The sequence below is a fragment of the Pundamilia nyererei genome, unplaced genomic scaffold (genome assembly GCF_000239375.1).
Source record: "Pundamilia nyererei isolate P.nyererei 1_Seehausen unplaced genomic scaffold, PunNye1.0 scaffold00046, whole genome shotgun sequence".
In the NCBI taxonomy this organism is placed as follows: Eukaryota; Metazoa; Chordata; class Actinopteri; order Cichliformes; family Cichlidae; genus Pundamilia; species Pundamilia nyererei.
Window position 1 is genome coordinate 2,033,623 of NW_005187447.1, and position 27,350 is coordinate 2,060,972.

The 27,350-nt window shown below is 39.7% G+C and overlaps 1 protein-coding gene across 1 annotated transcript in view; it reads left to right on the forward strand.

The window, feature by feature from the left end:
* Window positions 1-27,350, forward strand: part of scfd2 (sec1 family domain containing 2) — a 99,518-nt gene that overhangs the window by 63,865 nt on the left and 8,303 nt on the right. Inside the window, exons 6-7 of the mRNA XM_005732302.1 lie at window positions 18,514-18,659; window positions 26,931-27,065. Coding sequence (XP_005732359.1) covers window positions 18,514-18,659; window positions 26,931-27,065 — 281 coding nt within the window. The remainder of the gene's footprint in view (window positions 1-18,513; window positions 18,660-26,930; window positions 27,066-27,350) is intronic.

Genomic DNA, 27,350 nt, shown 5'->3' on the forward strand with positions numbered 1-27,350 from the left:
ACACTATTCACAGTAAACCTTGAACTCCTCCTCCTTCCAAAATAAGTGCTCGAGTATGAGTTTGGCAAGTGGATATTTTTGTGTTGTTTTTTTTCTAAGCTTTTCTTGTGGCAATAATTTTGAACTTCATAATTATCTCTGGTATTTAGAAATATTCTTGTGAGAGTGTGTTTCAACATCAACACTTAAGGCAGTGTGCGTGTAAAGTAAATAGAAATAAATTATGCAGTGTCTGGGAACACGTTCAGACTATGAAACCTGGTATGTTAACGGTTTCCTCCTAGCGCTGTATGAATTTGTCCAAAGTGGTTTGCAGTTATTATTAAAACCAATTTCTTTCGTATTTTTGTAATTACAGTTCTTTATTTAGCTGAAGAAAGTAGACCTGTGTGTGTCTGTGCAATCTTTAAGACTTCATATGTAAATCACATTGCGTTCTAGCCGTTATCACTGTTGTTTCTTTCATTGCGAAGTCAAGCAGCCTTGCTCCATAGTTCATTAATGATAACCCCATCAGTGAGGTTGGCCACAAGCCGTCCCTTTCCTCCAGCTCTTCATTAGCACGGTGTTGTGGGTTTGAGCTTCAGAGCAGCCAGGCTGCACTCTGGGCAATCCAGGCTGCCATGCATATTATCACATTATTATGCTTCCTAGTGTGTGGGATTGAACATTTGCCGTAAGGCTTCTAAGCACTTTTACCCGCTGATCCGCCACACACTTGTAGAGTTTTTGATGTCATTGCAACCTATATGTAAATGTAGATTATTTTTAAATCAGCAGCATGCATATCTTTGACTCTGCTGTGTTTTATGTAAAGTGTAATCCTCGTGGTGGATTTCTGCTGTTCATCAAAAAAAAAGGTAGTAGCAGACGTAATCAAATAAATACGTTCTTTAGCAAATAAATGGTAAATGGCCTGTGTTTATATAGCGCTTTACTAGTCCCTAAGGACCCCAAAGCGCTTTACACATCCAGTCATCCACCCATTCACACACCTGGTGATGGCAAGCTACATTGTAGCCACAGCCACCCAGGGGCGCACTGACAGAGGCGAGGCTGCGGACACTGGCGCTACCAGGTCCTCTGACCACCACCAGTAGGCAACGGGTGAAGTGTCTTGCCCAAGGACACAACGACCAAGATTGTCGGAGCCGATTACAAGGCGAACTCCCAACTCTTGAGCCACGATCGCCCCAGACTCCTCAGGGTTAAATTTATACTTAACATGGTTTCATAAGCTTTTAACATCTAGTGAGCTAATAGATTATTTCTTTTAGGATTTTCGACTCCACATTAATAGGCCCTTATGAGCTGTGCTTATATAACTGCCTCCAGTGCCACGACAAAGTTAGACAAAAGTTATATATAGAAGTTAATAATTATGTTTTCCCTCATTTGCTGCTCCTGGAGGCTGCTACATGTCCTACTCTCCTGTGGATGGCTGCTAATTTTCTCTGCTAGAACTGATGCAGTGTACTTTTCTGTACCATAACAACAGCTCCTCTGGCTCAACCATATGTCGAATTTTTAGATTTTTACAGAAAGGATTTAATGACGTCTCCTGATAATTCGTGTGTTAAACAGAACTGGGTCGGATTGGGGGTTTATTTGGCCATTTCCAAATGCAGAGGCACTTGGCACACTCATTTTGGAAAATTTGCTTGCTACAACTGACATCTTAGTTTAGCTTAGCAAAAACACTGGAACAAACCAGTTATACTGCTTCTTTCAAGGTTTGCAAAACCCACCTACCAGCATGTTTAAGGCTTACCAACTAGCACATTATATTTCTTTAATTCATTCTTATATAAACAAAGTGGTTTAGGTGGGATTCTGTGTAAGGGCTATTTTTTGGAGTGATCAATCCTAGGCCAGCGGTAACTTAAGTTTCCGCTGGCCTATTAAAAAGTGGCAGCTGTGCCAGCAGTTTCCACCTATTTTCTGTCTTGATGCAAAACTAAACTGCTACCTTGAATCAATACAGGAACTATTCCATCTACCGTAATTCTCTGTTATAATCTAGTGCAAAATATCATTAAACATCTTTTCCACAAATTAAAATATAATATTCCTTGTCACTGCATTGCTGCTTCTTTGCATAAACTACAAATCCACAAATTAGTATGTAGACCCAAACAAGCTATTCATTCATAAAAATATGACCCCAAATAGCTACTAGTGGCAAAAAGTAAAGTGTGAGATTAACCATCCTTATCTTTTTTTGCTTAATTTTAGCTCACTGGCACTTCAGCACTCTTCACCAGCCTCTTAGTGGGCTCTGCACTGTTGAAGAGCCCATTTTCTTTTCTCAGTTGTTCTCATGGAGGTCTTATTGCAGAGGTTGTTTTATTTTTACCTAAATACTAGGTTTGGATCTCTATGGCAGCCTGGAATTGGTTTGGTTTTCTAGGAATTCATTTACCTTATCTTATTTTCAAAGAGCTGGGTACTGCTGTTTCACCTCAGTGTCTCTGTGAAATACCAAACTGTCCATGTTGATGATAGTGTATTACTACTATGTATGCTATTTGAAAGCAGATCAAACCTCTATTTTAACCATCATTACCATGTTACAGGTCACAATTTCTGTGTGAGGTCCTGCACATCCTAGATGTGGTTTGAGAAATGTACTGTAGCCAACCTGCCTGTCACGCCCAACTACTGGAGCTCCTTAAACTGTCCCTTAAGGCTGTGATTTAAAAGAAAAGTCAGGTGTGGGTGTAAATACAGCTTCATGCATTTTAGCGTGAGGGTCATCATACACACAGAGTAAACAACTAATTTAAATGCATGCTGTAATATGCACTGTTAAAACAGTTAAAATTTGAACTTTTGAATTGTATTTTTGGATGTTTTTCTACTCTTCCACATCATACACGTTAACTGTTCTTTACTCAGCAGGAACCACAAAAGCAAAAATTTAATTTAATGTTTTTGTGGTTCTAGTAATATGCAATGTGCTTCAAAATACAGCAAAAAAGAACGACCAGAAAGAGGCAGAGAGACCAGAGAAGGAGGGAAAGTGGTTCTGGTTTTTTCGCAGGTTTGAAGACACTGCGCCCACGTCTGGGCTACAACGTCCGTGTATTATCTGAGAAGTTTGAGTCACAGAAAAAGAAGAAATGACGTCGAGCTCCCCCAGGAGAACGAGAGAAAACAGTTCATTCGTGGCAGCAGTGAGAGTTGTGTCTGTCAGTGTGGCTGTGTGTGTTGGAGTTCAGGGTTCAGTGGTGTAATAGTGCACCCTTTTGACCATATTGAGAGCTGCAGCGTTACAAGATTGTGAGAAACTGAAAAGATTAAAAACAAAGTATTGCTCTAAGATCCCGCATGCTTTATGCAAAAATTCTTTAGAGTATCTTCAGCTCTGCAGCATTTCCCAGAGTAAAATGGGCCTGGAGACATAACCTTTTTATTGAAAAAGGGAGGCCTGTCACAAAGGCCAGATATTCTTGCCAAGTGAAATATGTTCGCGCTTACACAATGTTTGCTTAAGAGCTGTTTTTTTTAAGCCTTGGATTTCTTGGTTCAATATGTAGTAATGCAATAAAAACGTCAGACACAGCCAGAAGACAATAAGCTCTTCGGTGCAGCTTTCACTGGAGCGTCGTATCTGCCACGTTCACACGTTCACAGTGCCCCGACAGCCAGGACATTAGGACTGCATTCCTCAGCCTGCCTTTGAAGTTTGTGGTATTTACTTTTCATCTAATTAAAAAGATTTAAATTGTGCACAACTTCACTGCAGCATATATAATATATAATAGTTCTATACTACAACTGAGATAAAATCCATCAACTTCAAAATGCCCTTACAGTTTTGTGTGTTGCTCTCCAGTGTGTATGTGCGTCTTAATGTGTCCAACAGCGCACATGTGTTTATGCGTTCTTGTCCACCAGTGCAGCTTGTAACTCTAGCCCAGCATGTTGCACAGAGGAACACCACAGATGTTCAGATGTTTCTCCTTGGAAAACAAACAGAGAGGCCATTTTCTCCCTGGACAGAGTGACTGTCAAAATAAGAGCCTCCCCCCCCTTGGATCTCCCCTGAAACAGAGACTCTTATTCATAGGTTCCTTACTCGCTCTGACCTGCATTTGCATGTGTTAGTTTTAGGTCAGAGTTTCTTCTACATTTGAATTTTATAAATATTTGTTCGCACATGCTTCTGGACTGCACATTTTTCTTGTGGCACACAGGGGAGAAGCTTTGAAGGTGAAGATGGTTCAGACTGAGAGAGATTTAAAGTCCAGGGAGGGGGATTAGAGAAGTCATGGTGGGAGAGCAGGGCGCCCTCTCCTCCTTCTGCCTTCCTCTTTCTGCTCCGCATTTGATTGATGTCTCGCGCTCTACAGTGTATGGCAAGGCTCCACCGGGGCCTTACAGGGCCCCAGGTGAGGACCTTGGGGAGACCGAAATGGAAGGGGAAAAAAATAGAAAAAACATGAGACGGTGGGCTAGCTGTTTTCTTTTTTGCATGTCATAGGCCAGCCATTTGTCTTTCAGCTTTATAAAGATGATATCATTGTTGTTGTTTTTTTGTTTTACCTGACACATGCATCAGTCTCACACTGATGATGATGATGAGACACAAAATGAGAGCATATACTTTTACTGAAAAGACCCGCGTTTTGTGCCAGTGCCAGTAGTAGAAGATTGGTGTGATAAAGTCAGAGCAGAGGGGAAAGAAGAAAACAAGCTGTGTGAGCTGTGAAATTGAAGAGGATCAAAGTGTCAGCGAGTCGTAAATAAATCCTGGTCCCTCCCTGTGGGTAGATGGACAGGCTGTTGCATTGCACTGATTCCGTGAGCATCAGGAAACACACTCGAATCTTTATAACTGCATGTGCAAACTCTTAACACCGTCAGTACTTTAAGAGACGGTAACGCTGCTGAGGTTGCTCATCAAGACTGAGGAGGTGGTCCATTAAACCCTTATTGGCCGGCACGCTTTCCCAGAACTCTGTGTTTGTGTTTGATGCAATGCTGGAGACTCGCAGTGCTATGAGCTTGTTTCCTCTGAGCCACATGTGCTCTGCGGTGCTGAGCAGACTCAGAGCACAGCAGTAATGAGAAGTCCAGGTGCAGATTTTACCCTTGGGGAGGAAGTCCTTGTTTACTCATATTTAACCTTGTTTCTGACCCACCCACCCCCTTGTTTTTAAGGCATTCTGACCCCACGGACATTCTGCTATGGTAGCCAAACTGCTCCGCAACATGTTAATGATACTCAACCGGTGGACTTTGATATTATATACTCAGATATGTGAAAACAAAATTTTACTTGTTACAAACCAAAACCACAGCTACATTCCAGTCACAGGCGAACACTGAAACACAAAGTGATGACATCAGCGCAGGTGTGTCAGCAGCACTTTTTTTTAAAAGATTGCATAACATCTCTATAAATCAGAGGTTAACACGGATTTAAATCCCGCTAGTGTAGATACAGTGTTCTACACTGTTATGCACTTTTATCTCTAAATATCATCATGTACTGGCTACAATAAAATGTTCACGACTGTTCAAAGTTAAAATCATGCCGCTTTTATAGACCTGACTTTATTTGCTTTATTCCTTTAAGTATAACCTGACAACACCAGTAAACTTTGTTATTATTAACAGAACTTCATCTCAAACTTGTGACAGTTGAAATAAAATTTGTAGTAAAAAGAAAACGGCACTACCTGCCTCCCAGACAAGTTTTTCTAATTAATCTTTGTCTAATGATAATGTATAAAATGTGAAAATAACATGGCAGTATTTGGTAGTAGATGTTTTCTTATTACCCGACTCTGTACCTCCTCCTATTTTAATGGAGCGTTGCAGTGAATTTGGCAATAAGGTCAAGGCTAGAATTGTTCTTGACTGCAAAAAAACATTAACAGGGAGGAGATATTCTACCAAATATTTTCTCTAACATGTTTTTAGGAGACCAAAAACATTATTAACAAAATAGTGAATATCAGACAAACATTCAAGTCAGGCCAGTTGGTCAAAGATTTTATGCCAAATTAATGTTAATATTGCCCCCTAACTGCAGGATGTGTAAATGAGCAAATGTTTGCTGAGTAAAAAAAAAAGAATTGCAGTTTATGAAAACTTAGTTGCGCTTCATTAGAAGATTTTCCACAATGTTAATTAAGCAGAACTTGTTTTCCAAAACATCTTTACCCTTATTTTAGAGTGTGCCCGTATGATTAATGGCCATGACATCTAAACTACAGTTTCATGACTTGCACTCGTTTAAGAGCTGCACATCAGACAGCGGTTATGTTTGTTTTGACTAAAAACAAAACAGATGTTTACAACCCTCATAGGAATACCCTTTGACTTTATAAATGTTTTGCCTATTGCAAATTAAGTGTCATAAAGTTTTATACTGTTTAGACTGCTGAAGGAACTGCAGCCTTATAGACACAATGCATTCAGCTTTTTTTTCTTTTGGCTCCAAAACAAGATGCATGTAATTTATTCTCTGCATTGCTGCTGTCGTCCTCTAGGGGACAGACTAAACCAACTTTTGCTCACAGCACGACTTAGTTTAGGTTGGGCCTCACTGCCCTCACCGCTGCCTGTGGAAGAGGGAGCTGTTGTGTCATGGTGTGTCTGTGTTTCTTGTTTTCTTAAACAAGATATGTAATCTCACTGCCCATCCTACAGTCAAAGTCTTTCTCAGCAATTTGGAGGATTAGAAAAGGAAACACTGTGAGCACCTTTATTGTGGAATGGCCTTATGTCTGCAGCCGCTGATGATCAGCCTCTAGAATGATCTGGAATTGAGGAGTGATGAAAACTGCACCTTACCATCTGCTGACGTGTGCACGGTGCTTATCCAAGTATGTGCACACAACCACAACATATTTTAATACAATTTTTTTTTTTTTTTTTAAACCTCTCTGTCCGGGTTTGGCACATGCACACACTCAGTCATCACAGTGCTAATGACATTCTTTCACACACATGCAGCTATGATTGCACAGCAGGTTCAGTTGGGTTCAGTATGTGACCTACAAGAGGGGATTGCACTGTGACTTTGTGACTGTTACAGATTCCAAATGTGCACATTTTACAGTCAAAACTAGATTTAGGATTGTCAAATAAATATTTTATAATTAGGATTTTTTTTTTAATGAGGTGTTGAGTGTTTTGTTTTTTTCTGTATTACATAACGCTTTAATAGCCAGCCAGCTGCATGATGATGTATCTTTGGCTCCTGTAATCAAATCCCTCGTGCTCACTGTTAATTAAAGTTCAGTTGTTTCAAATGGCAAGAGAAGCCATTCTCATGCACACATGCATGCTTGCATATGCACAGGTACCCCACATACTTACACGCTTTAGTGCACACAAATGCACAAATGAAAGAGACCCTGAGCCTTTGAGATATACTGTGCCTATTCATTGCAAGGAGCCTTTTAAGCATTTCTGAAGGGCTTCTTATGTCAACTTCCCACTTACCCGCAGACACTCAGATCCTGCAAACTGGCCAGATAAGCAAGCACCTATTGACACACTTTATGAACTCAGACACTCAAATTGAGAGTGAATACAGTTTTCATAGCATTCCGTAAGTAACTTTGCTCCCAGCGTGTTTGCAAGTGCCTGCTACTTAACTACACAGCATTGTATCCGTTACGATTTGATGTACATTACTGGTTGCATTTTAAAAGTATGGTGCATGTTCCATGTATAGTTGTAAAAATTTTAGTTAAAACCAGTGGAGATATAGTAGCAAAAAGTTTACATTCCTGAAATTTTCTAAAATTATGCAAAAATATGGAGGTAAAGTTTATGAAACTTAATATTAATAGGATAAATTCAGAAAGAATATGATATGAGTTTTTAAAGGTATTCTATTCCATCTTGCATAACTAAAAATAAACTCTCATAATTCAGCTTTCGGACATGTTTTATCCTATTTTTTTTTTTTTAACGCCAGTGCTCTCCTAGCATCATTGTCACACACTGGAAGCTGATTCCATGAAGGCAAAGCTAATGGCACATTGAAAATTAGATTAAATTAAAACGTATACAGTGGAACCACGACGACCCATCGCGCGTTTTGACTGAGGCGATGCTGAACTATAGGCTAATTGCTAACTAGAACAACAATACGTCGTTCAAGTGGAACAGCGAAGCGCAAGTACGGAAGCCAAGGTTGTCACATGATTCGGAAGGCATTGTGGGCATTGTAGGCTCAGCCAGTCAGAGCCAGCGGATTTCGTTACTCGGGCATTTTGCCCGAACACGGGCAAAAATATTGCCATTCAGTGCCTTCGTATCTTGAATTTTTCGTGAAACGGGGTATTCGTAACTCTGGGTTCCACTGTACCAGGTAATTAGACGAGACTTATCTCTGGCTCTCTTCTACAGCATGTCTTTAGCCTGAGCCTGGTTCTGTCGTAGCTTTCTTCCTGTTAAAAGGGAGTTTTTTCTTCCCACTGTCACCAAAGTGCTTGCTCATAGGGGGTCATATGATTGTTGGGTTTTTTCTCAGTGTGTATTATTGTAGGGTCTACCTTACAATATAAAGCGCCTGAAGGCGACTGTTGTTGTGATTTGGCGCTATACAAATAAAATTGAATTGAATTAAACTGGTATGATCACTCCAGTCTGATTGCGATTGATTTATTGATTTGGATTTAATTATAGAACTTGTTCTTTACATTTTGCTGCACTTTATAAAATAAAGATGTGGAGCTCAGGGCTTTTACATTTTCCTGCTGTAACATCTAGCAGATTTGACTTGCCCTGTTTGGACTGAATTACGGTGAACAATGATAAATGTAGTTTTGACACAAATGACTGCATAATACATATTCGATCCGATTACAAAACGCATGAAATATTCAACAACTACTCAGCAGACTTGTGTGCATGTAATAATTCTTTCCGAGAAGAATATTTTGCATGTGCTTAAGTCTCGCTCAGATGCAGTTATGTAACTACTGAGAAATTCATGAGACAGGAGAGCTAACATGCTGCATATGCATTCAGTCAGGCAGCCACAGTTAAGCTGATGTGGATATGGGGAGTTTGTTCAACATCTTCAACATAACACTTTATACAACACACACTGCTTTCCCCTGCTCCCCCCCGTCCCTCTATATTAAAGAGAGGACTCGGGTTGCATTGCGTGCAGAGTTGTAATTTTGACTTTGTCTGGAATTGGTGTAATTTCTGTGTACCTCTCCTCCAGATTTCTAAGATTTCTACCCCAAAACCGTGAAACACTGCAACCGCTGTGATTATAACACACTCCGCCATTCAAACACACTTGCAAACACACAGCACTGTAATTACAAAGGATCAAAGACAGATTTAGCATGCCTGACATCTCAGCTAATAGCACATGACGGCACGCTAAAGCGCAACTCATAAGGAGCAATATCAAAGAGAAGTTTCAACACTGTTTTTTTACAGTGAAGTTTTTATGTCTTATTTAACACTGCAGTCATGAGTCAGCTGATGTCTGGCACAATCGAAGAGTTTTAAATAAAAAAGGAAAAGAATTTGAGTACTGACTTTAATATGAAAAGAGGTAATGTGCCATTCACAAAGTATGGTAAAGCTGTAGTGTTTGTGCAGCTTTGTTCACACAGTGAAAGTGTGTGTGTGTTTGTGCGCCTACCCATCTGATCTGCTTTTAAAGACCTCAAGTTAAATGAGAAAATTAGGGCCTGCCATTCTCTGAATTAGCAGATTGGTATGTTACCCTATGATTTAAACTGGTGTCCTCACATTCAGCTCAGAGATAGCATTAGACACATGTACCCTTATCCTTGTTAGTCATTTATTATACTCATGCATACTGGCAGAAACTCCCTTTAGTGGTGACAGGGTGTTTTCTCCATCAGAGGGTGAGTCCTGCGTGCTCACTGTTTGATCACACCTGTTGGCAAACAGCATAACATCTGAGGGTTGCCACGCCACTGCATCCCACATTCCTGTCATCTAACATAGCCACCAAGCCGACATGAAAGTGCTCTGTGTTATTAAGGCAGATCCTTTTGCTCTCCACAGTTATGCTGTCTGCGGGCTGCTTAACCATGATAGTTTTCTCCATAAGTGGCAGAGTGGAGACCACACCTTCCCCAGCATGTAATTAATCACGTTAGCTGCCTCGCACTATCTCTTGTAGCAGAGGTGTGTGTCCTTTTTGGAAATGACAAGAAGAGGAAATAAATATAGAAACTCAGATCCACACTAAGAGTTGTGCTTTGCAAGGTCTTATAACAGTGAGGGAGGTGGGAGTTAAAAGTGAGTGCGTGATGGCCTAAGGGTTGTGTGTGTGTGTGTGTGTGTAGTGTGTAGCATTGTTCTGTACTTCTTAAAGAGTCAGTGAAGCAGCTCAGATTAACAGGTCTTGTGTTTTTTGTCAAGTGGGCCACTCTGAGAAGGATTAAGTTCTCACAGTGGAATTCACACAAGTATATGCCCAACTTTTTCCAACTTGGATGCTGACACAGCAATCCAGCTCTCAGCTTTAATTAGTTTATCACCGATTAAAGGTGGACGTCCTATTTTGTTTTTTGTCCTTTTAGATCTGCCATTTTTTGCATTAAGTGATAATAAATAGTGCTCCTTTTGACTAGTTCGACACACATCATTCAGGTATTTAAAAGTGTAAAGTGAAGAAAAAGCTAAACTGTTAAGAAAAATTGGTGGATAAAGCCTCCATAACACCCCCCTATTGATTTGTGGGCTACCATTTCTCAGGCGACTCCGAAGCCCAGTGACCTTGACCAGAAATCAAGTTTTCTGAAAATCTTGTGAACGCTGTAACTTGGGAAAGATGTAACTTTTGGATTTTCAAATTCATATCATAGGTGCATTAACTAAAAATTGTGGTCGGGTTCGACTCGACTCTCAGTCTGATCTCAAGGTCAAGGCCAAAGGGGAACTTTTCAGAAGATCGCCTAGGGATTTCAAATTGGTGCATCTACTAGTAGAGTGAAGGGTAGAGCTGGCAGCTGCTGGTATTTTTTTACTTTTTTTTGTGTGAAAAAAAAAAACAAAAGTTTATCAACCTATTAAATTTTAATTAATTTAAACTCAATAAATTGCAAATATTCACATGAAATTGTTTAAAAAGTTTGTCTGTGTGGGAACAACTCCCATTGAGAAACGCTGCAGTTACCCTCCCTTAATGTCCTTCCACTGGTGTTGGTCTTTAGTCAGTGGTGCTGTGGCCAAACTTTGGTTGGCCTCCAGGGAAATAGAGAAATAGCTTTTGGAAAATTAATTCATAAATGTTTGAAATTCTTCTTAACGGTGTATGTAATTTGCTGTTTTTATCAGATTTTATGAACATGCACATGCTTGCATCATCTTCAACTTCCTCATAACTTTGATTTGCTGTTCATTTGCATAAAAGTCCATTATGATTTTCCTATATTTATTACTGTGTTAGCGCATGAAAGTACACAAATCCCTGTATATCAAAAGATCCACCTCAGTGATCAAAGATTTTATGGTTAATTTTAACCTGCAAATCTGTCTGAGGTTAACCTTGACCGAGCTGGATACAGTGTTTGTTTTTCAGTTTCCATTACGTCGTTTGGCGTCAGGAAGCATCATCATGTAAGGTAAAAGAGGCACGACAAGCATGTAGCTCAAAAAGCCCACTACTTCCGTCTCTCCTTTTTCATCCCGGCGTTCTGCAGGAAAGATTTTCTTCCTCAGCATTCCACACGGGATTACCACGTCTGATATAAACTCTTTTTAGAAAGTTGTGCTCGGCAGCATGAATCCTTCTCCCCCTCGCTTAAAAATCACGTACTCTCATTCTTTTCTCAGACCAGAATAGAATTTTTGATCACGTTTCAAAATAAGCTGTGATATTTATAAGTAGTCGGGTTGTCTACATTCCACTGATAAGTACAGAGTGATTAGTTTGATTGTGGGGTCAGCCATAGACAGTGAGCTGTTGCAGTGCAGTTTCAGTGTTTTGAGGGTTGTTGAGGAAACAGACTGTGTTTTTCTAATTTAATGTTCCCTGTGTTCTTTAGCAGAGAGTGCATTTCTTGTGAGATGAATAGTGTGGCAATGGTAATGAACACAAATGCTTCCACATTTTTTACTTCCTCTTCTTTGATGATTTTTTTTTTTTTTACTTGATTGTTTACGTGCACAGTGCATTCAGTCTTTGTTGGTGCAGCTGCTCTGTTATATGCTCGAGAGAATATTTTTCTTGAACCGCAGTTGTAACTGTACATTTGGAATTTTTCATAATGTGGAGAAAACACACAAAAAGGCTCCGGTAATTAATGCGCTGATCCTTGTAACAATTATTTCCTGTATAAGCAAAGCCTGATATGTCCGATATGCCTGCACTAGGCGACATCTTTCTTTGCTAGCATGAGAATTGGCACTCTCCTGTATTTTGACTCAATCCTGCATACACTGTCTTGTTGCCATAATAACTCAGTAGAGGGTAAATCATGGCTGAAAATAGTCCCCAGCAAATACACCTCCTGTTTCAGTAATGGGTGATCTAAAATATGTATATATAGACAATTACTTAGCGATAAAAAGGCGTGTTTGTACAGAATACGTGATGTATGAATGTGAAAAGTGGCTTAGTTTGTGCTTATAGGGCAAAAACTTCTTAAAGTTTATTTTTCTTTTTATGACATTATGTAATCACAGTCTCTACTAAATACAGTTGTGGTCAGAGGTTTATATACTTACCGTGGACATGAATTATCGTGGTACTTTTAATGATTTCTTTTTTATGTTCTTTTTCCAGGACTGTACTAGCTTACATCTTTAATCTGTAATTGGGTTCACAAATTTGAAATTATATAATCATTTCAAACTTGTACACCCAATTCTTGTTTGTTTAAAGTCATTAAAGATGTACAATGTACAGTACAGCAATGATGAGTTCATGTAAATGTGTGATCTTAACTGTATAATACGCATATGTCACCACTCCCCGTCTTAATTTTGGATAGGCGAGTGTTTAATTATGAGCTAACTCTTGCTAACGTTGTTAGCCCAAGATGAATCTGTAACAACAAATCTACTCATCTGTTAATTAGTGCTAAGAAACATGTAAAGAAAATACCAATTCACACATCAAACAAGCTACAGCCCTTTGTGTCATCATGCAACAATAGACAACTTTAATAACATTTAAACAACTGAGATATCCTATAAAATCAATTTCCTGTACAGTTATAATGACAAAGAGATTAGCTATTGAGACAAAACAGTGGGTTTTTTTTCATAACAGTTTGCAAACATGTTTCTTTGCGCACTAAAGTTGGGCTTTGACACACAGGAATCTAAAAGGACTCAACTACCCACTGAGGAAACTTCAGTCGTTGGCACTCAGCCTGTTTCTTTGGTTTTCAGCCTCTGAGGTTGTCGTATAAAGTGGTAAAAAGAAGGCCTGTCTTTTCTTTATGTACAACCCCACACAGCTGTGGTATAAAAGCTTGTCATCTGAATCATCCAAGCTTTTATGTGAATCAATGCGTTACACATTCAAAAAAATAGCAACACCTACTTTTATGAGAACTCATCAAATCCCATCTTTTCAACCTGATAGTAGTTTTACTTCAACAATGAATATTTTAATATTTCTTAAGTCTTCAGCATCATCTTCCAGCTCTGCTTATTACCTAACATCCTCCTCTGGTTGGTTCTTTTCACCTTGTGAGTGTCACAGGTTATGTTCGCACCTCTCTTAGTAATTTATTGCTCACCTCCGGCTCTGTTAGATCAAATTAAGGAAACACTCAGTCAGCTGTTTCCTGCCTGGACTCTTACTGGACTCTTTACCTAATCTCTTTGTCTCTAAGCAGTGTAGTGTAGCGATGAGTCAGACTTGAATACTATTTTCTTATCTACTAAACAAGTTGGTGTCTGTTAAGATGGGTTGTTTCTGGATATAAATGCATACATGGAAATGGCAGAGCTGTTCATATGACAGCTCTCATTCATTTTCCATCATCGTCCAATGTTGTTCACTTAATTTAAAAAAAAAGAGAGAAAGAAACGGGGGGATAAAGATAATTCAGCTTGCATATTTGCATGTGAGACACGTGTGCTGCCGATATGGTGGGTGGCGTGACTGTGCCGCGTGAGATGAATTCAGACACAGGTGTTCAGCCTCGCCGCCAAACTGGATGTTCCCGGGTCAGCACCTGGTCCTGCTCCTGCTCGGTGTCTGCAGATCAACATCCAAAGCACAGGTTGCTCGGGGTGGGACCTGCATCCAACTCCTAGCTCTGGGCGTGTACTGTATGCTTTGGCAACAAGTCGAGCACCTCCCTCATGGCAGACACGCAAGCGCTCAAAGAGATTTACACATCTCACTCTACTTTACCCTCATATTGGAGTGGACTGCCACCACTAACACACCCACTATGCACAGACAGTATTTTACTTGATTGCTTTCAGTAAATCTGTAAAATTTACTGCGTGTTTGCCCGATCCCCCTTTTCTTTTGCTTCTCACTGTAGAAATGCTCAGTGACTAACATTTGTAGTAGGGTGTTTTTTAGGACGCTTTCCCCCTCTGCGGGTGTCTGGAAAGATAAGACCCACATCTGTCTGAGGCTTCACGCTCAGCTCAATTGAATAGACCCACTGTTTTTTTGTAGGAGTTTACCGCTCAGCCTGGGCAACGCGGGAGAGCAAATTCAGCGGACCAGACACTTTTACATTCCTGAAGACAGCAAATCAAAACAAAGACACGCTTTGCTTAATTTGATATCATCTATATGGGACGGGGAAAGGAACTAACAGAGATCAAAAAAACCCAAGCTAGCATGCTGAAAAAGTAAAGCTGTTCACTCTAACTGCTGAAAGTGATGTATAGCTCTACATATATAGCATGCCAAATACCATAAAGCAAACTATTTCTGCAGGTCTGTTTTTAAGTGTTGTGAAAATCCTCCTGAAGATATAAGAGTTTGAGGTGGCGTAGGTGCTCTTGCACTCCATCAATTTAGCTTGCTGTGCATAAAGGGCGATTTTTACCACATGTTCTGCGAATGTTCGATTTTATCTTCAAAACTCACATGTTCCTAACACACAATGTATACATCTGGCTTTGCTTTCATTCCAGATATAGGTCTGTGTAAGACATGAGCTCATGGTTTGTTATGTAATATTTAGGTAAGAGCTTTAAGAGAGTTTCCAGGATTCAATGGTAACCCTGTGGTGGTAGAAGTCATGCATGGCCCTTTGAGTCTGATTAATTAGACCGATGTTGGGTTTAGCTGAGAGCAGTAGTGAGTGTTTCAGAGAAATAGAGATATCTTGTTTTTTAGTGCCTTCTGCATTCAACAATATAATTTTTGCTTTAAAGTGATGTCCACAAAATCAAATGTATATATTATGCAGCTGTTTTTATTTTTTATATTGACAGCTGCTCATCTGAACACTTCACACTTGGTTTGTTTATTGTTACGGACCCGAGTTGGGATGCGTGGTTCGTGTATTGTGGCTAAAATTGCTCTCAATTCCCAGGATTCTTGTGGTCTTTGGTTTCCTACAGTGATTGCTGTTTGGGCCTCCCTGTGAGTGTTTGGTTATCTTTGTGAGGGCATTCATTGACATTCCTGAACCTCTTACCCGTAAGGTTTATCCTTAACAAATTAATGTGCAATTTAAACCTAATTCAACCCCAAAACAGGATGTGGATAAAAAAATGAAAACAGGCCAAAAAACTTCTAACATTTGCAAAGATTTAATCTTTCTGATGGTCCAGAACTCAATCTAGCTCAAAAGATAGCTGGTCATGATTTTTTTTTTTAGTATTTTTTTATTTATTTGTTTTTATTGTTTTTGCATTTCCTGTGAAAGATGGCTAAAATCACTTACTCATCTTTTTGGATGAGTGGTTCTTGATAAAGCTGTATCCCACAATCTGTCCACTGTGCACAGTCACATGCACACACTCATTCAGTGAGTGTATCCTTAAAGCTGTCCGCTTTTGCCTGCGTGTTACGCGATTAGTGGATATCTGTAAAGTGTGCCGGGAAACACGAGTGAAAGAACAAACAGAAGCTACGTTAGTTCAAGCGAAAACACCTGTTTCTATTGCTCATGTCTTTAAAACTGCACAACTCCCACTAGAACACTCTCGATGAATAAATACTACTTTAGGCCAGAGAAAAATAATTTAAACAAGAGTTGGGTGTAAACCGTTCTGTTAAAGCAGCCACGATTAATATCTTTGTAATAACTGTGCATCATTTGGCGATGCCTGTGTCAGAACAACGTGACAGGCTCTGTAGTGAAGGGTCCACAAAGAATTGCCTGAAACTCCCTCATCTCTCAGCTTTATAAACCCTTCTAATTTCAGCTCAGTGTTTTGTATTCACTGTGCAACTTAACTGTTTTGATTCACTCACATGGCTCGGAACAATATTTTTGTCTGTAGCAGACATCTGTTTTCATTTGTTTCATTTCATTGTAGACTTCATGTCTAGAACCAAAACGGCAGACACACACTCATGTCCCGCAGGAGTTGGGAGATACCAAAAATGGAGTTAAAAGGGTCTAAATGTTGACGTTTTGCCAGGTGACTACAATATACACCAGAAGAATCATCCTATCACTGAGGGATTAAAAAAACAAGCAGGTTTTACTGATGAATGGATCGATGGATGGGATTTTTTTTACTGTGCAGCAGCAGTGCTGTTGTGGGTCATACCTGCTAAACATCAGAATGTTTCCATTGATATTATGAAATCATGTAAACATTTGTCATACTTCAGGATGTAAGTGTGGTAAATATATGTAGCCAGAAGTATGCATATGCTGCCATAGACCACGAGTATGGGCTAGAAACCGTGATGAAAACCTCGTACCTGCAGGAATGGAAGCTGCCTGTTTGTTATTTGACAGTCCATGCAGTATTAAATCTGGGGCGCTACATGAACCCGAACATACTTAAGCAGATAAAACATTTATGAAATGCACATTTGCATGCAGAAACTATGACTTGGCCCTTATTGTGGCTATGTGTTACCGAGCCAACAGAATAACTGTAGACTAGTCTTGTTGCGTTATTGTTGTTTTTAGAATTCACCCATTCATCATTCCAGTTTCTGAACTACTTATCCTATTCAGGAGTGCTAGAGGGATGCTAGAGTCTATCCTAGCTGTGAATAGGGTGAGAGGCATGGAATAAGTCCCCAGTGACACAAGCCTGTAACCTGGCTGGCAACCTTCTTGTGACTTCCAGCAACAGTTTAATAATTGAAATCACAATTTTTAAAGGCTAAGCAGCTGGGATTGGGGAATACACATTTTTCCTACTAAACTCAGTTTAAACTTTGCTTTCCTAACACTGTGAAACAAAGTGTAACTTATAAATACATATTATGAGTATATAAACGTAATGATTTGGCATTTATTGGTTATATAGTAGATAATAACAAAACAGAACAGAACTGAGATGAACAAAATGAAAAATACAAAAATGTGTTTATCTTATTTGCACTCAGTTCAGTTGAGTTCAATTAGTCTTTACTGCACTTTGGTGTAATTTGTGGTAGCACTAGTTTGTCCTTTCTCTGGCTTTCACTGTGTGTGCAACTGCTCATTACTTCAGTAATGAAGCAGATAAAACAAGAGTGAAGTGACGTTCACGGCATTAATACGTGCTTCAATACGTGCAATAAGATCTTGTTGTAATTCCGGTTAAAATGTACGTCAGGTTTATATGATATAGGTTGTGCATTTTTATCACTGAGTGGACCAACATGTCCAAGCAGAACATGAGCCAGTTCCTGACTGTAAGGAAACTGTAGCTTAATGTTGGAGTCACGCTGCTGCGTGAAAAGCACTTTTATGTGTAAACTACTTGTACAAATGGTGGAGTCATCATTGTTCTTTTTGTTACGAGCCTCTCAGAGTCTGTAGTGCTGATTCAGTTTTCAGGTCTGTGTTCTGTAACACAGCTGACCTCCTTGTTAATTAAAGGCAGGCAAATCCCCAAGCTGTGTGCTGTGGAACTGCAGGTGCCACTCAACCCACTTTGCCAGAAGCGCTGTAAACGGACGTCTTGGGCGCCATCGTTTAGCCTTCTTCACTATCTTCTCACTCGGTTTACTTGTCTTTGATATTTTTAAGCCCCACTCTCCTTTTCTCACTGCCATTTCTCTTTCTTCTTAAACGCTGTCATTTCGGGTTTATTTCACAGCAAGTCTTTGCTTCCCTCGGCACTTCTTTAGAAAGAAGGGAACATTAGATTTTGATTAGGCTGCAGTGCTTTCCGCTGGAATAAAGGAGCTCTTGTCCTCTCGCTCCCTTGCGTTTACCTTGATAATTGGTTTCAGTACACACCCAGCTGAGAAAATTACCCACAAAAATGAACATGCCACATCTTATGGCCAATTGTTTTTGCAGAATCAAATGGGTTGTTTTTGCCTATTTAGCTTTCCTCTCTGGCCAGTTTTGAAGCTAAATGTAATGTGTCTACTTTTAGATGAATCTGTGGTTTTTAATGTTCTGTTAATGAGACTGTGTGCTTGTTTTTTATTAGGTTGTACAAATCCTGAGGAGCTGACCGCAGAGCGAGTTCATTCTGCAGTGGAGAAGATGTTCAAGACCCTCCGAGGTTTGAGCAGCACCAGAAACCACCTCAAGCAGCTACGCTCCATCTACACTGCCAGCGATGGAGTTCACCAGGTTGGAGGCACACAAACTCTGACTGCCAGCCTCAAAACACATGTTACAGGGGTGGTTTGCTTTACCCGTATCAAGTATGAACACTACCACAGCTTCAACATATCCCAAGTTAAATGATGATTTCATTTATTAAGGGATAAAAGATATCCAAACCTACCTGGCCTGATGTGAAAATATAATTGTGCTCTAAACCTAATAATTGGTTGTGCCATCCTTGGCAGGAAGAACTGCAGTCAAGTATTTGTGTTAGTGGTAATGAGTCTTTCACTTTGCTGTGGAGGATTTTTGGCCCATTCTTTTTTGCAGAATTGTTTTAATTAGGAGCGTTTTCCAGCATGAACAGCGTGTGTAAGGTCATGTCAAAGCATTTTAATCAGATTTAAGTCTGGACTTTGATTAAGCCTCTCCAGAATCATCATTTTGTGTTTAATCCAAGTGCTCTTGAGCATCAGGGTATATACTGATGGCCAGACATTGTCCTTTAGGATTTTCTGGTAGAGATCAGAATTCATGGTTCCATCAATTATGGCAAGTTTTCCAAGTCCTGAAGCAGCAAAGCAGCCCTGGACTATCACACCAGCACCACCATGTTTGACTGTTGGTATGATGTTCTTTTTTTATAAAATGTTGTGTTAGTTTTTCACCAGTTGTAACAAGTTCCACTTGTGTCTTGTCAGTCTCTGGGATCATCAAGATGTTTTTAGACACATGTGGGATGAGCCTTTGGTCAGCAGTGATTTTCTCCTTGGAACTCTCCCATGGATAGATGTTTTTTGCCCAGTCTATTTCATATTGTTGTTACTCTGACTGACACCTGCAGTTCTATAGATGATATTCTGGATTGTTTTTTGACCTCCTGGATGATCCATTAATGCGCTCTTGAAGTAATTCTGGTAGGCCGGCCACTCCTGGGAAGATTCACCACTGTTCCAAGTTTTCTCCATTTGTGGAGAATGGCTCTCACCGTAGCTCACTAGTTTACTTTCAAATCGTTTCCAGCCTGATAGATATCAGTGACATTGTTTCTGAACTGTTTCTGTAGATCAAGGTGTGATGTATTGCTTTTTGAGATCTTTTAGCCTACTTCAGTTTGTCAGATACTTTCCATTTAAGAGATTTCTTGATTCAACAGGCCAGGAATTAATGAGGCCCGGCTTTGGCCTGTGTAATTGAACTCAGCTTTCTGAAAACTGTGGTGAATCACACTTAATTCATGATTTAACAAGGGGGGCATTTTACTTTTTCACATAAGCCAAGATAGGTTTGGAAAGCTTTTTTTCCACCTTAAGAAATGAAATAATTAATTAAAAACTGGGTTTCATGTTTCCTCTCGTTAACTTTGTCTAATATTAAAATTTGCTTGATGATCATGAACGTAAATATTACAAATATCTTTTAGAAATCAGGATGGTGCAAACACTTTTTCACTGCACTGTACATGTAACTTTTTACTTTGTGTTTTATTTAACTACTCCATGTAATGTTCACTCTTGCTGTGGTTGTAGCTAGGGGTGGGTTTTAATAATCGATTCATCGATTAAAATCGATTCTGGCTTGGATAACTTGATATCGATTCATTAAAATCTTGAATCGATTTTTTTATATAAATATATTTTGCCCAAAATTCCAGAATCTCAGGTGAAACGTCACAAAATTTCAACAACCACCAAACATTTAAAACAGTAAATGAGAGCAGGTACACGGCTTCTGCACAAAGACGTAAACACAAAGCGCGGACCCGCCGAAACATCAGAATCAGTGAGATGTCGCCTTTCTCACCCGACGGCACGGACACGGTCGGGGCTGAAAGCGACAACTCGCTGATTCTGATGTTTCGGCGGGTCCGCGCTTTGTGTTTACGTCCTTTTTGCGCTGATCATAAAGCTGTTAGTTTGATCTCTCTCCAAACAATATTGACTGAACCAGCAGCAAAAGAAGATCCAAACTACGCTTCACATAAACATCGTCATGAATTCCCTCTTACTTTTGCTGTTTTGCTTCGAACACGATAAAACCACACTTCATGCACAGCTCTCTCTCGCTTTCTCTGTATACTTCAAGAACAGTCTCCCGTTTATCCCCGAAATCTGTTTTCTGCATTATTCACTTGCTTGTTACACACAAGTCTGCCGTTGTTTACAGCACTGTCGGCCGATTTTTTTTTTTTTCCTTTTACTTGCTTCCGAAAAGAAAACCTCATTTCTGCCGTTCAATACTGAACAAATTTAAACTTTTTAAAATTATACAAAATGCAAAAAGCTTAGCCGTGTCTCTAATAAAACCGCTGTAACTTCAGAGGTAATGTTCATATGTTGATTAATGGTTTTCTTTCGTTTTTGATGTACTGCAGAATATTTTTATAAAATCCCAGGCCAGGAAAAGCACCTTCATGTTTTTATGTGTTTTATCTTCAGCTACTTTGACACAAAGGCCTCTGCTGTGACGCTCACACCTTTGATAAAGTCTGGAAAGTGTCAGCTTCCTTTTTATAGATACAAAAATATGTAAATGTACTGATCTGAATTATAATATTTCTGACTGTCTGAGGCAAAATTTCCCAGATTCAAATAGAATCGAATCGAATTGAATCGAATCGTGGATCGAATCGATTCAGGACCTTGTGAATCGGAATCGAATCGATTCTAGAAATCAGTGACGATACCCAGCCCTATTTGTAGCGCAAGCACAGATTTACAAGAGGACCTCTGACCTCTCCTGCTTTTGTTGCTTTCCCTTTTGCGTCATGCAAGCATGCAGGCACATGGGACTTCACTGCAAGAGCCTCGTCACACTCGTCTTGGAGCTTATGTAACTCCAAAGGCCCTCTCAGTGCATCTGAAAGCTTTGTCCTTTTGGTATAGACAGTGACATTCTAGAGTGGCGGCTTCACTGCTGTTGTCCTTCATTCTCATTGGGCAGTTTGTCAGAGAATTATAGGCCAGGAGCTTTAAGGTCAGTCGATTAAAAGTAAAAGAAATATTCTTGGAACTTAAGCTTTTGCTGAAGTTTCATTTAACAATACTTCTGTGTCCTTGTCATTTAGTTTTTTTCTGTCTACTTCTCCTCCTTCTACCCTCTGAGGTTTATTTCTTGAGTGATTCTCTCAAATCTTACATCAATAATTTAACCAATCACACAGCCATGATGTAGAAAACCTTGGAGATGAAGTTCGTCAGAATAGTGAGATAATATGGTTGAAATGCATTTGAATGTTGCAATCTTTTATCCATTGTACATGCTTTTTCAAACATTTTAGCCACAGTATAAAGTAAATGACATTTAATATAAAGTAGTGACTATAGAGTCATAGGAAAATGTAATTACGTTGTGAAATAACTTACTTTAGTTTCTTGACAAGAATGAGAGCTCTCTTTCTCTCTGGCTTGCATGCATTCACAGAAAATCAAACCACAGCTAGCTAACTTCAAAGACTGGGATCAGTGACGTGAAGTCTTGCCTGTTTGCAGTCTAAACATCTTCAACCAATTTACAATCTAGACATAACAACTACAAAAAATGTAATGTGTCATTTTTACACAATGTTTCTTGTATTCACTCTTCAGTGCATAGAAATAGAGAAAATAATAAAAAGCTCCACCATAAGTAGAAAATAGACAGCTGTGCTTCTGCAGCTCTCTTCTCTTCTCTTCTGTCCTCCCAACTAGACAAGAATTACCTTATATAAATTGTCTGCATGGACTGGGCCATCTACATGTTACTGTAGGTGGCCTGTGCATTGAAGCTCCCAGTGCTCAAATTTTGTGCTGATGTGCAATTCAGATTCGTAGGTGTGCCCCAAGATTGGAGTCTAATTCTTTCTCAGACAACTTAAATATCTAGTAACTGTTCCAGTTCAGGCTTATATTCTTGATTAACACAGAAGTTTGAATACATTTCATGACTCAGTCTCTCATTTCTGCATCTGAATAACACTGTAAAAATAATAATAATCATGCAGTGTCTGTGAAAATGTGCCAGTAGCCTCTTGACTGAGCAAGCATTTTGGATGCATGTGAGAAGCATTGTGTTAGGCCAGACCTGGCTGTTCTTGTTCCAGGACTATTATAAAATGATTTCATATGAAAGTAGGACAGTATGATATCTGCCAGCTACTGCTTGTTCTTGAGAAACGTCAGAAATCATCCAGCCTCTCTGAGGATGCACCCCTGCCTCCAGTGAAGCCAACACCTGACGTTTTCTTATTAGGCCGTAGCCTAATATGCAGAGGTCCTCACTCCAATGTTTAAGGCCACTGAAGAGGAGTCAAGTCGTTCTGTGTTATCTACTCCTTTTCTTGTGGGTGTGTTGTGTGCGTGTGGTACCTGTAAATCCAGTGTGATGATGTCATATAACCCACCCTTAACAAAAGAATATGTGGAAAGACATGATTGTGGCTTTGGCTTGACATGGGTCAGAATCTCTTGCTCTGACTCTGTGATGGGACTCATGGGAATCATATGTTTTTATCCTAGTGTGAGGGAATGAGTGTTGTGTGCCATCAGCTTCAGTAATCAAGTGTTTTGGGGTTCATCAAAGCGGTGAACAAGAGCAAATGAATTAAGTTGTGGCTTAAGTAGGGTTGTTTTGGGGTTGAGCTCTGTCGTTGCATGTTGTCATTTGTGTTGTAACTACATTTGTATGATTATAACACTAAACATAAAGATATTTCGAATTGAAATCAAATACCGCAGCTCCTTTGTTTGCTTCAGTTAGGCTTTCTTTGTTACAACCATAATTATTCTGACCAGCAGACAGCTACACTTACAGCCTTGAATGGTCACGTGTATTCTCGTTGTAGAGGCGCACAAAACTCGCACATTTCCAGGCGCATGTCATGGTGTGAGTAACTGAGCACTATTGAAATTCCGAGAAAAGAAAACAGTGGGCTATAAGTGATCAAGCTGTAACAGCGAGACGCTAAAAAAAAACTGAATTCGAGTTCAACAAAGGGCTTGATTTTATTGCTTTTGTGGGAAACACTTGAAATTGGGTGGAAAATGTTCTTAGTAGCAAGCATCTGCATCATGATGAAAAGTTTTAAGACTTTCAGAGACTAGCAACAAGGTAGGAGAGTTGTATAACCAACCAAAAACCATAGTAACAAGAAAATGAATCATTTGCGTCTACATTGAACAGATTGTGACACATGGGTGAGCATACACACCTATGACTAGATAGACTGTCCTCCCTCTTGCGTGGGTTTTTGAGCACAGGCTTTCGGAGGTATTTACTCAGGTTTTTATGTCTTATATAATATCTTTTCTCTTTCTATTATGACCAGTCATTGCATTGACATGGTAATAAGATATAATCTATTACCACCTACATGAGATGTGAAGCAGTCTAAAGCATAAGTGCATCCAAAATAAAAATGAAATTCAGAAAACAAAAATTAATGTCCAGCGAGGGCAGTGACTGAAAATGACTCTTATTGATTCTATGACCCTAAACATTAATTTCAATTGTTATTTAATATACAGTTATATTAATTTTAGATGTTACATAGAAAAAAATAATAAAGGAGGGTATTATTTAAGGCTGCCCTACTTTGTGATAAGTAAAGTTGCTAACATACAGTTTCTGTTTCTTGATCAGCTCTTGCCTTCTAGTTCAGGAAGCTACAGTTTCCTGCCAGGAAACAGGTCAAGCAAACTCCTTGTTGCTTCAAAATTATTACTATTCAATTTTTTTCTAATTATTTTTAGTCAAGGCAGCACGGTGGTTAGCACTGTTGCCGCACAGCAAGAAGGTCCTGAGTTCAATTCCACCATCAGGCCAGGGTTCTCCCCGTGTTTGCGTGGGTTCCCTCCGGGTACTCCGGCTTCCTCCCACCGTCTAAAGACATGCAGCTTGTGGGGATAGGTTAATTGGCTAATCCAAATTGCCACTAGGTGTGAATGTGGGAGTGAATGTTTGTCTGTCCCTGTGTGTTGGCCCTGCGACAGACTGGCGACCTGTCCAGGGTGTACCCCGCCTCTTGCCCTATGACAGCTGGGATAGGCTCCAGCACCCCCGCGACCCTGAAAAGGATAAGCGGAAGCGAATGGATGGATGGATGGATATTTTTACTCAGTATATTGATATATTAATGGGAGGAGATGGCCTCATGGTTGTGTGTTGCCCAGTTTTGGGGAGAGCCACGTCTGAGAATGTTTTGCCATCAATTGGCGGTAAATTAAAAAGAAATTACAGCATATATTCTATAGCAGCATCAGTTTTCCTACTACCTACATCCTGCTATAGAGAGTGTATTCCTTTACATACTTAACATTTAGCATGACTCGCTAAAAGGTTTCATATTTTGACAGGAATGTTCAAAAAGAAAAGAGTCCACAGGCTGATGAATTAAACAACACCATTTTTAGGCATTTAAATGATATGCATAGTACAACTTTATCATATTTTTGGACTGGGTTGTTTCCAGGGACATGCCAGACTGTAGTTTTCCATGCTCCATTTGTGTTTTTCATTTTATCACCTGTTGTTTTGGAACATTAATTCGTTCATCTACCTCAAAGCCAATAAAACCCATGGGGAAACCTGATACTCACATTTGACGGGGGTGTGTATGTGCCCTCACATGTTTGTGTTTGCAAGGGAATATTTAAGCGCTGACATTATCATATGACTAATTCTAATATTGTTTTTAACATGTGGGTGTTGGTTTAATGGTATTGGTTTTAGGTTTTTCAAATTCAGATGATAATGGAGAGTGCGTGACTGCGGGTTGGATTTGTTGTTTATGCCTTGATGTTGCGTATGCGCATGCACGATCATGCTTGAGCCAGAGGTGAATCATTATTGTGTTTACTCCAAGGTCGGTTTGTGCAGAGTGACCCAAGCTGCACAGTCATTTTGGTGGAGGTGTATGTTAGTTTATATCATTTGGACAGCAGGATTTCCCCAAGCCTAATCTGGATTCTCCTGCAGGTTGTTGAGGAGTGGGAGGCTCTGAGGTGTCTGTTAAGAATGATGCATATTGAGAGGATGTCTGTGGGCAGAAACACCTGGATGCATTAACATTTAGACAGTATTGTATGTGTAGGTGTGTGTTTTTAGTGCTTGTTTCTTTGCAAGATCTAAATCGGGGGTGGGCAAGTAGTTTTTTCAAGGGTCCACATGAGAAACTGGAACTGTTCTGCTCAATTTTTTTTTTTCTCTAGGGAAATTAAATTATCTACCAATGATCTAAAGGATAATCCGCTCCTTCCCACCAAATATAACCTCATGTAAAAAAGAGACTTTCAGTTCTGGAACATGTTCACAATGTTTATTTAGACACTTATGCTATTCACAGTACTCAAATAAGGCTTTGCCAAGTCTTATCTGGGTCTTTATTGTTCTCTGAGAGAGCAAGCTTTGGTCCCTTGGAAAAAAAAAAATCCGCCTTGAATTCTTGATCCGCTAGCTTTGAGGGCTATAAATGGTTCATTTTGTCCTGGGTCACTGGGCAGAAAAACTCCTCTGTTAGAGTTTTTTTTTTTTTTTCCTCCATGGATCACTGTAAATAAAGACATTTATGAAGCTTTAGTTGAGGTTGTGCAATTCAGCTCCTCCAAGGACACACACTTTATTGAAACACCTTCTTTTTTCTGTGAAGTGGGACAAAACATAAGCTGCTGTTATTATAAAAGCAAGGCTGCTGAAACTTTGGAAAAGTGGGCCAGGTGTCTACTTTGAAGAAGCAAGTTACATCACACACTAAGCTGTCTAAGGCGAAAGGGGGGATTGATGTGTTCACCAAAGTTCACAGTAAACCATCCACAACCATTTGCTGCTAATAATAATTCAGACTGGACATAGAATAGTTAAACTAGTCAGCATGAACTTAAATATCCCCGTCTGAATAATCTTAGTTTCTGGGAATCATGTTAATGGAATATCACATTCTTCATTTGATTCATCCCTTTATCACCCACATGGTTGGCCAGAGTGCTTTTTTTAGCCACATATAACCATGTGGGGTTCTTTACTGCGCTGTTTTAAAAGCTCTTCCTGAATTGACTCATAAGTCAGCAGCCTGTGCAGAGCTTGAACAGGGCTGTTTATAACTTCACTGTCTAACACCCAGAGCCATTCACATAATCACGCAGGGGCTAAAAGCCCAGAACAATATGGACTCCACAAAGACACCAACAGTTCCTCAACCACCAATTTAAACACCTGTAGCAATCTGTATATTTGCATAGAGGCTGTTATAAAGAAAAACCTCCACTGTCATTGGAGATGTTAAGCATGCTTATTTGTGTGGTTTGATATTTTGCTTTACAGGCGACCTATCGACCTTTCCTGCGGCAGATTCTAGAGGAAGTCTTTCACCCTGATCGACGTGAATGTCCTGACATCGAGCACATGTCTGGAGGTCTTACAGACCTGTTGAAGACCGGCTTCAGCATGTTCATGAAGGTTAGACATTCCTCACAAACACTTATATGCAACAGAGTCAGCTCTGTCGCAGAAGAAATTACCTGATTTGAGTTATTTATACTTAAATTGGATAAACTGTTAAGAAAATGTATGAATGGACGAATACATAAAAGATTAAATATGGAAACTTTACAACTGGGTTACATTAGTACACATGGCTCTGGTAACATGCACTCTCTGAAGGCATCATTTATACTGAAATGTGCATGCGGAACCTGCATTCCAGACATTTGGTATACTGTGAAACAGAAAATCCCAATGTAG